Here is a 9,780-nt window from a genome sequence, read left to right as displayed (position 1 = left end):
TGTCACAGAGAAAAAGAGAGAGAGAGAGAGAGAGAGAGAGAGAGAGAGAGAGAGAGAGAGAGAGAGAGAGAGAGAGAGAGAGAGAGAATGAGAATGAGAGAGAGAATGATGAATATTTCTTGGAGTTGAAAAACAGAAATAAATGATTGGAGAAGAAACCCAAGCCTATTTGTTTTGCTGAATTGAAGTGTTTGGAGTTCTCTGAATTTTTAATGATCTTTCCTCTGTAATTATCTCCCTGTGGCCACACATCATTCAAAGTGAGCCCTCCAAAGGTAATTTATTTTTACCCAATGCTAGAATGTCTGGCTGCCTTCCCCCCCCCCCCTTTTTTAGTGCAAAGAATCTGGCATTTACCCACATTATTTATTTTTCTGGAAGCGAAGGCTTTTATTTAATTAATTTAGGATATTTTTCCGTGAACAGTTGTTTTTCTTCTGTTTCTACTCCCACAGTTCTTTCTCTGGATGTGGATAGTGTTCTTTCTCATAAGTCCCTCAGAATTGTCCTGGATTATTGCATTGCTATTAGTAGAGAAGTCCATTATATTCAACTGTGCCACAGTATATCCATCTCTGTGTATATGGTTCTCCTGGTTCTGCCCCTTTCACTCTGCATCAATTCCTGGAGGTCGTTCCAGTTCATATGGAATTTGTCCAGTTAATTATTCCTTATAGCACAATAGTATTCCATCACCAACAGATACCACAATTTGTTCAGCCATTCCCCAATTGAAGGGCATCCCCTTATTTTCCAATTTTTTGCCACCACAAAGAGTGCTTGCCAGTATTATTTAGAAGAGGTCACTTAACCACAAAGTCTTTTCTCTTCATGAGTTTGGGTTGGTTTTTACCTTCAGTTATTGGATACGCAGGTTTGGATTAACAGCATTTTAAATTATCTGTAGCAAATGTTGAATTCTAAACTGGCATACCATTGTCACATAGGTTCTCTTGACATTGATCACTGGTTAGGGAATTCATCGGCTTATTTTCCCATTAACCAGATGGAACTGGGGAAGTGTGCAGGAGACAACAAGCCTATGAGTGAATTAACCTAAAGTCAATCTCAGATACACACTGCCTGGATGGGTCTCTTTAGTCAATTAGACAATCTTTAGCCTGCAATTCAAAGCTATATATCAGTGATTCCCAAAGTGGGTGCTACTGCTCCCTGGTGGGTGCTGAAGCGGTCCAGTGGGACGTTGATGGTCACAGGTGCATTTATCTTTCCTATTAATTGCTATTAAAATTTTTTAAAAATTTAATTTCAAGGGGGCTAAGTAATATTTTTTCTGGAAAGGGGGCGGTAGGCCAAAAAAGTTTGGGAACCACTGCTTATATATACTTCAGTTCAATCTAAGAAACAAACACATTTGTCTCATAGAGGATGGGTTCTTGTTTAGACATCTTTGACTTCTGGCATCATTCTGACTTATCATATACCTGGAATTTGTCTTCAGGCCTTCAGGTTTCTTATTGCCTTTCAGTGGAATTATCTCCCCAAGTCTCTGAAGCGGGATTAGACTTTCCCTCCCTCCAGTCTCTTAACTGTTGTCAGGAGCTGAGTTCTCCTGAACAGTTGTCCTTTCCCTTTTGAAAAAGACCCAAAGGATTTTGGAAACATTAAACCTTTTTGTTCCCTGGTTGTCTTCTCTTCTTTGATGGAGGGTAAGGTCTAACAAAACCTAGTGCATCCCAAATTCAAAGACATAATTTTTGGATTATTTGTGCCATCAAGTTCTCCCTCCATTCTTGTTCTTAGTAGTTTAGTTTTCATGCTATATAACATTGGGGTTTAAAGTACTCTCTTTTAACTTCCTAATTTTTCAGAATAGGCAATTGTCTATCATCATTTCAGAGGCTGAATTGAATTTAACAGCCTTTTGAGCTAGAATATATAGGGAGAGGGTATATTGCCATGAATTTTTTATTAAAGTAATTAACTAGGAATAGCCCTTGGTTCTTATGTGAGCTAAGAGACATCCCCTTGGTTTAGAAAAGAGGTTAGGAAGAGTCTTATTAGCATTCAAGAGTCATCTAAACTTTCAGCATCAGTTATTTGATTAGAAGGTAGGGGGAAGAAACCAAAAGATTGTCTTCTGGTGCTTTGATGTTAAGTATTGAACTCCAGTGATAGTGGAAGCAATGTGGAAAGTAGAGAGAAGATGGGATTTTGAAGATGTTACTGAGTCCTCTTCTGGAAGAGGAAGTATAGTAAAGGAGCCCATTCAAATGTCCTTGAATCCTGGGATCTAGGTCACAAATGGTAGGGAAAATTAGAAAAATATAAAAGGATGTTGTTTGCATTCATAGATTTGCATCATTTAGATGAAGGACTTGAACTGCATATAGGCGGTGACCTACTTGGTATGATTTTAGTAACAATAAGATAACTTTCTATCTGGGTCATCTGCAGAATACCTCTCCCCATTAGCTGATTCTTGATACTTCTTGAATGTAGGACAAAGGCTTTTATTTGCCAGGGAGCTAACAAACCACAGATACCCCTGGGAAAGCAATTTTCATCCCTTTAGGGTGGAAGCCTTTCCTGAGAGAAAAATTTGATAGAGAAAAATAAGAAAGGGAACTGGAAACCCCAAAAATGGTGAGGAAAAATACATATAGAATGGGGAAGTAAGGGACTCTAGATATATACTTTGACCTGTTTTATCATTTTGCCAAGACCATTTCTGCTTGGGTGGGTTAATACTTTCTAAATTTAACTGGAAGGTGCGGAGGGAGTGCAGAGAAAGGGTCTAGGGCAGTAATGTTGAAACTTTTAGAGACCTTATGCCTGCCTCATTCTCCCAGACTGAGTGCAGTGCACTCCCTCCCCCCCAACCTATGCCCGACTGGAGAGGGAGAAAGAGAAGGGAGTGGCCCAAGTACTTTGCTCTGGGGAGGGAGAGAAGCATAGGGAGTGGCCCAGGTGCTCTGTTCAGGGGGAGAGGAAGCACTCCCATTGAGCTGCTGGGCAGAAGAGTGGGTAATGAGAGGTGCATGTAGGGGGTGGGGAAGGGAACAGTTTGCTAATTGACAGGTGATGGTGCACATGTCCACAGAGAGATCTCTGCATGCATCTTTGGCACCTGTGCCATAGGCTTGCCATCAAGGAGAGATGAGTATTTAATGATGCTATCTGTTCACTGAGCCATTGGGATTGGAAAACAAATGTGATACTTCTGACTGGAGTTGGAAGAAGGTGGAAAAGGTAACTGGACAAAGTTGATCAACAGCTAGGAACTGATCCCAAATGAGAAAGATCAGAAAAGAAAAGCACGACCGAGGATTGCCATAATCAATTCTTTGTACCCCGGGAGTAAGAATGCTATTGCAATGACTTAGTACAATTCTTGGCTCAGGGTCGGTGCTTAACAAATATTGATTGATTGAAGATGAATAATAATCCTCTCTTGACTAATATGCAGAAGTTACTTTTTTGCTCTAGATTGAATTAGAGGACTTAAACATTTTGAGGACACAAGTGTTAGAGATATTTTTTCATCTTTGTGATAGACTCAGACTAATAGCATTTATATTCATTCCCTGACTAGATACTAGTTGAGGTTGGTTGACAGAGAGACAGACAGACAGACAGTCAGAAAGACAGAAAACAAAGGCACAAATTCCTTAAGTAGGGGGTTGTTCAGAATGATCTAGTGAGGGTTACTTCAACTCTGATAAGGAATCCATTTTATATCTCTTCCAAGTCTAATTTATTTATTAAAAAAATTTAGAGTCTTTACCCATCTGTCTTAGAATCAATTCTATGTATTGATTCCAAACCAGAAAAGCCACATGGAATAGGCATTGGGGGTAAGTGACTTGCCCAAGGTCACACAGTTAGGACATGTCTGAGGTCAGATTTGAAACCCGGACCTCCCATCCCTAGGCTACTTAGTTGCCCATTTTACTTTAAAATTTGTTTTATCTCTTTGTTAGTAGTTAAAAGAGTTTTTAACTAAAAATCAACTTTCAAGCCAAAACAGCCCGGAAGACTTAAATACCTTTCAGTTCTCCCATTTGAATTTTCATTTCCCACTCCATTCCAGAAATAGAAGGAATTTATATAGTTAGGAGTGTTTCCTGGCCTGTTGGGCACTCTCTTGTTACTTTGATTTAGCATTGCATTTGTATTGATATTCCATTCATCAGTGCAAATAACAACTCCTTTTCATCCTGTTCAATCCTAGTTCCTGCCTGTCTTTTTTTTTTTTTCTGTCTTTTTTTTTTTAACCTTTATCTTTTGTCTTAGAATCCATACTAAGTATTAGTTCCCAGGCAGAAGAACAGTAAGGGCTAGGCAGTTAACAAATGACTTGTTCAAGAGTCACACAACTAGGAAGTGCCTTGAGTCCCGATTTTAAACCAGAACTTCTGTCTCCAGGCCTGGGTCTCTTTCCACTAAGCCACCTAGCCGTCCCTTTTTCCTTGTCTTTCTTTTAATGTTTCATTTAGACAAGAGGCTACAAAGACTCTTGGAGTGACTTGCCCAAAATTATATACTAGACCTGACCTGGGCATCCTGAGCCATCATCCATCTTCTTGTCTTATCCACTGTCTAGAAGTCACAAACAGCACACTGAGCTGTTCACCCTCTGCAGTCACCAATTCTCATTCTAGCCACCAGGGCTTTCTCCTTGGATCCTGTCATCCCTCTCTCAGTGAGATCACCAAACCAGGCTTTGAGGTTCTCAGCTAAAGATGCTCACTTATGTCCCACTGAGGGTGAGCATTAGAAGTTGCTAATTCTTCATTATCTCTGCTCCAAGGAAATTATGAAGTGAAGGCATAGAGAAACTGTTTGACAGTTCCTGCTGTGCATTCCTGTCATATTCTAGTCAGCATGATGGCGATGAACTATTTGGTTCCCTGCCCTCCCAAACACTGTTTCTAAACCCTCATCTACCATGTTATACTTCCTTTATCAGAGTATCAAGCAGTATTTGTCTTGTAAAAGGAATTTCAGAGATTAATTTTTTTTTCTGTTTATGAAAACAGCTTATGTGGAATAGGGGATTGTTTTTCAAAATGTTTGATGGAAATCACTTGTAAATCTGTCTGGCTCAGATTTTTAAAGTTTTGTTTGGTGATTTATATTATTTTATATTTTTCAAAGTATTTTCATACATATCATTTGATCCGATCCTTAAAATAAGCCTGCAAGGTATGTGCAGCAATGATTATTAATCCCATTTTACACCTGAGGAAATGGAAACCATCCAGCATGGTGTGGTTTCTCATTGTCACCTAGCTGGTCACAGAGCCAGGACTAAAACCCAACACTTCTTTCTTAACCACAAATTTTACTTACCCTGTACTGTTTGAACAAACCAGTATTCATAAAACCCAAGTACAGTCATCCCTTGCTATATCGCGGTTTACTTTTCCAGGCTTCAATTCACTGTATCCTGGGTTAAAAATACACACACACACACACACACACACACACACACAAATACTTGTGGAGTTGCAGCACACTATTGGCTGATGGAATGACAGGTGACCAACTGCAGCACTCTGTTTCTGTATCCTAGGCACTGATTGGCTCAGTTACTGTAGGGTTAATAAGAGTGTGGAAAGGGTTTATAGGAGAGTGGGAAGGGTTTATAAAGCCTTAAAAAATATATATATATATATATATATATATAGACACACACACACACACTAACACACATATATATAAACACCACTACTTCACAGATTTTCACCTATCGCAGGGTCTCTGGAACATAACTCCTCCAATAGGTGAGGGATCACTGTGTATGGTGGGGTTGAAAGACAGAGACACAGACATGAACTGTATTTCAAAGGTAGAATCAATAGTAACTGAATGTGCTGGGTGATAGAGAATAAAGAATCTAAGATAAATGAAGGTTTTCAAACATGGTAGATTTGGTGAAAGTTCCACAGATGAAAGTAAAGTCAAAAGGAGAAGCAAGTTTAAGAGGAAAAATAACCAGCTCAGTTTAAGAAATGATGAGTGAGATTCTGTTGGGATATCTAAGTCAAGCTGCCCTGTAGGCATTTGCTGATGTATCAGGATCTCAAAAGTGGGGGTCCAGACTAGAGAGAAAGACTTGGGAATCTCATCATTCATAGAAGTAAGTAAAATGTAGAGGAGTAAGATGGCTATGGGAGAATGGAGTGAAAGAAAAAAGCCAAAGAAAAACCATTCTGTTTGGCTTGCAAAGCTCCCATAATTTGTCCTACTGTATATGTGTATAACTATATCCCCTGCTGTTGTGTAGTATACACACTCCAAGATGGTCTCACCACCATGCCATGCTGATTCCTGTTGGGGTATAAGCTCCTTGGGGTCAGAGAATGCAACAGTATTAATGAAAATAACAAAGAAACAAAACTAAATGCTATGGAATTATAGTGATCAGCTTTGACCCCAGAGGAGATAAAATGAATGTACTTTGTTTCTTTGTCAAAGAGGCTGGGTATGGCATATTGCATGTGCAGTTAGATACTATCCCTGTGGGTAGATTGGTTTGCATAATAGTTTTTTTCTTTGTTTTAAGAGAAGGCTCACAAAGGTTAAGAAGATGGGGAGTGGTATATAAACTGAGGGAAGGGTAATATAAAAAACAAAAAAGCATCAATAAAATGTAAATCCTACCCATCCTTCAGAAGTTTATTACTTCAGTCATGAATTCATGTTTTTAAATTTGTATAACTATATTTCAGTATTATTTTGCAAGCCTATGTATTTCATTTTATCCATTTAAAACATTGTGAGAAAGGGTCTGTCCGTAGGCATCATCATGTTGCCAAGGTGGAGAGGGGATGTTCCATGACACGAAACAAGATTAAGAACTCCCACTTCAAAGTCTGACACAAATTTTAGCTCCCTAAGAAGCCTTTCCTATTTTTCTAGCCCAAATCCTCTCTCTTCTCTGAGTACCTTTTATGCTGAGAGGCCACAGCCCATTATTTAGCACTTAATTATTCTCTTACCTTTGCCACTAGATTATTTAGCTTCTTGAGAATTGGAGGACCCTTCACAATATTCATACTACTTTTGTATTTCCCAAATTGATTGGCATTCTATTAGTGTTACTGATTTGTAGGTCAAAGAACAGTAGCTATGCACCACAAATAGACTTTGATTTTGTGACTCCTCAGGCCTGGATAACATTTATATGTAGTCATTTTGTCAGTGTTCCTACCAAGTAGTTTCTGTGTACACTATCAACCAATGTTCTTGCCTTCCTTTTTGAGTTGGGAGAACCCTCTCATGTAAACACTGCAAAACCAAAAGTTGTTTTACAATCTAGATGTTGAGGCAAGGCATAGACATTGGGAATGTGGGGTGGGTATGTAGTAAAACCATTGATAGGCAGATATTTAAAGCTTAAAACTCAAACTGAACCATTTGAGATACCCTGAATATGGAGTATATCATTTGGTCCCAAGTAGAACCAAAAAATCTACAACTGTTTACCACACTCCTTCGCTCTCAGTATATGTGTTGGGAGACATAAGGACTATTGTTGATTTGCTATGTGAACTTGGGCAAATAGCTTATCCTGATTTTTTTTTCATCTCTAGAATAGGACTAATTCATTACTTCCCTGCCCTCCTCACAAGGTGTTATAAAGACCAGATGATATAATAAATGTGAAAAGGTCTTTGAAATGTGAAAAAAACAGACTATCCCAGTATAAAATTATATTTGGTAGTAGCATCAGTGAAGAGTAGACCTCTTATCAAAAGGGTTAGGTAGTCTGATAAATTTTTTCTGCATATTTTTCAACAATCAACAGATATTTTATCTCATTAGAAGCAATACTTTTAAAAGTGAAGCTGGTAGGGGACAGCTGGGTAGCTCAGTGGATTGAGAGTCAGGCCTAGAGACAGGAGCTCCTAGGTTCAAATCCGGCCTCAGAGACTTCCCAGCTGTGTGACCCTGGGCAAGTCACTTGACCCCCATTACCCACCCTTACCACTCTTCCACCTAGGAGCCAATACACAGAAGTAAGGGGTTTTAAAAAAAATAAAATTAAAAAAAAAAAAAAGAAGAAGACGAAGAAGCTGGTAGACATGTTTTTGCTAGAACTATTGGATTACTTCTTTTAGGTCTTCCAAAGCTTCCAGACTTGATAGAATTATAAAAACAAAAGATACTTCTCATATCTCTCAAAAGTTTCTGCTGGAAGAGTAACCAGGGGAAGAAAATAGAGGATCTAATTTGTTTCTGATTATTGATGTCAAGAATGACTCTGAGGTCATGGGAGGCTAGAGCTTCATTGATGAGTGGTAGTCACTTTGGTGTGGTCTGGCTTCTTCACTACTGAATTTCCAGTTTTTTCTTTTTGTCTTTTTTTCTCCAATAGATGTCAAGCCATCCAATATCTTGGTGAACTCACGTGGAGAGATCAAGCTTTGTGACTTTGGCGTCAGTGGGCAGCTGATTGATTCTATGGCTAACTCTTTCGTGGGGACAAGGTCCTATATGTCGGTATGGACAGCTGATTGATTTTCTTAAGCTTTTGGCTCCCAGAACTCTCTCTTTCAGGAACAGCAACTAATTATGCTCTGTGAAATCTGAGCCCTGTACTGAATTCTTTGGGAAGGAATGAAAGAGAAGATAATTGCCCTAACCTGAAATTGAAATTCTCAGTTTCTGGAAGAAAATATTTTTGACTTGGGGAAATTCTCAGTTTGATTTGGGGGTAGCATTGCTGCTTCTCAGGGATACCATATAGTGAGGTCCCATAATTGCTGTCTTTGGAGACTTTGCAGTATACTTAGGAAAAACACCTTAAAGGGTAAAATAGGGAAAAATCCAAGGACAAAGAGGACCACTATTTAGGGTAGGTATTTGATTAGATAATTTCCAAGGTCCTTTCTAGCTCTTAAGATCTCTGAATACATAAACTACTATATAATACGCAGTGGATCAGAATAAAGACCCACTAGAAATAGGAGAGAACTATCCAATCATAATCTGATTCAGTCTCTCCTCATGCATAACTCCTCCCAAACTTTTCTTCTTCACTGTGACCTCTAAATTCTCCATCCCTGTATTTTCCCAGACCATCCTATCTGCTCTCCTCCTTCCCAAATTCAACTCTAAACGCTGCCCTATCTCTTACTTTCTCTTCCCTTGCTCCTTTGTACCATCACCAAGAGGAAGGCTTGTAACCATGCTGACTGGATCCCATGCAAATTTATGATTTCTATTCTCCACTTGACCTTCACTTTAGGAAGACAATCCTTTTACTTCTCCCTAGTTGATTACTTTTAAAAAATAAGTTTTTACTTATGATGCCTGTTTTTTTTTAATATCCTCAGTATGCCTTCCCCTCCCAGAGAACCATCCCAAATGACAAATAATATTTCTTATATTTAATTGTATTTTTTAAAAAACCTTTATCTGCTGTCTTAGAATTGATAGTATCAATCCCAAGAGTGATAAGGGCTAGGCAGTTACAGTAAAATGACTTGCCCAGGATCGCATAGCTAGTGTTGAATTGTATTTTGATTTTTTTAATATTTCCCAAGTCCATTTAAAATTTTTTCCATCTTGATTGAGTTTTTTTTAGATTTTTAAAAAGTTTTAATTTTACTTTCAGTTACAAATTTCAGTCTCCCCCCCATTTTACATATGAAGTCATGCCTAACATTTCTGCATTAGCCTTGTTCAGGATGAAGGTGGGAAGAAACAAGAGAAATAAAGGGGAAAAAAACCATGCTTCACTATGTACTCTTAATCCATCGTAACTCTTATCTGAAAGAGGATAGCATTTTATATTATGAGCCCTTT

General features: G+C 38.6%; 1 protein-coding gene across 1 annotated transcript in view; it reads left to right on the top strand.

Annotated features, from left to right (window-relative positions):
- Positions 1 to 9,780, top strand: part of MAP2K1 (mitogen-activated protein kinase kinase 1) — a 108,988-nt gene that overhangs the window by 82,047 nt on the left and 17,161 nt on the right. Inside the window, exon 6 of the mRNA XM_044665336.1 lies at positions 8,348 to 8,472. Coding sequence (XP_044521271.1) covers positions 8,348 to 8,472 — 125 coding nt within the window. The remainder of the gene's footprint in view (positions 1 to 8,347; positions 8,473 to 9,780) is intronic.

Source organism: Gracilinanus agilis, chromosome 2 (assembly GCF_016433145.1).
Source record: "Gracilinanus agilis isolate LMUSP501 chromosome 2, AgileGrace, whole genome shotgun sequence".
NCBI lineage: Eukaryota > Metazoa > Chordata > Mammalia > Didelphimorphia > Didelphidae > Gracilinanus > Gracilinanus agilis.
The sequence above is the reverse complement of the archived record's forward strand: the minus strand, read 5'-3'. Positions and strand labels throughout refer to the sequence as shown.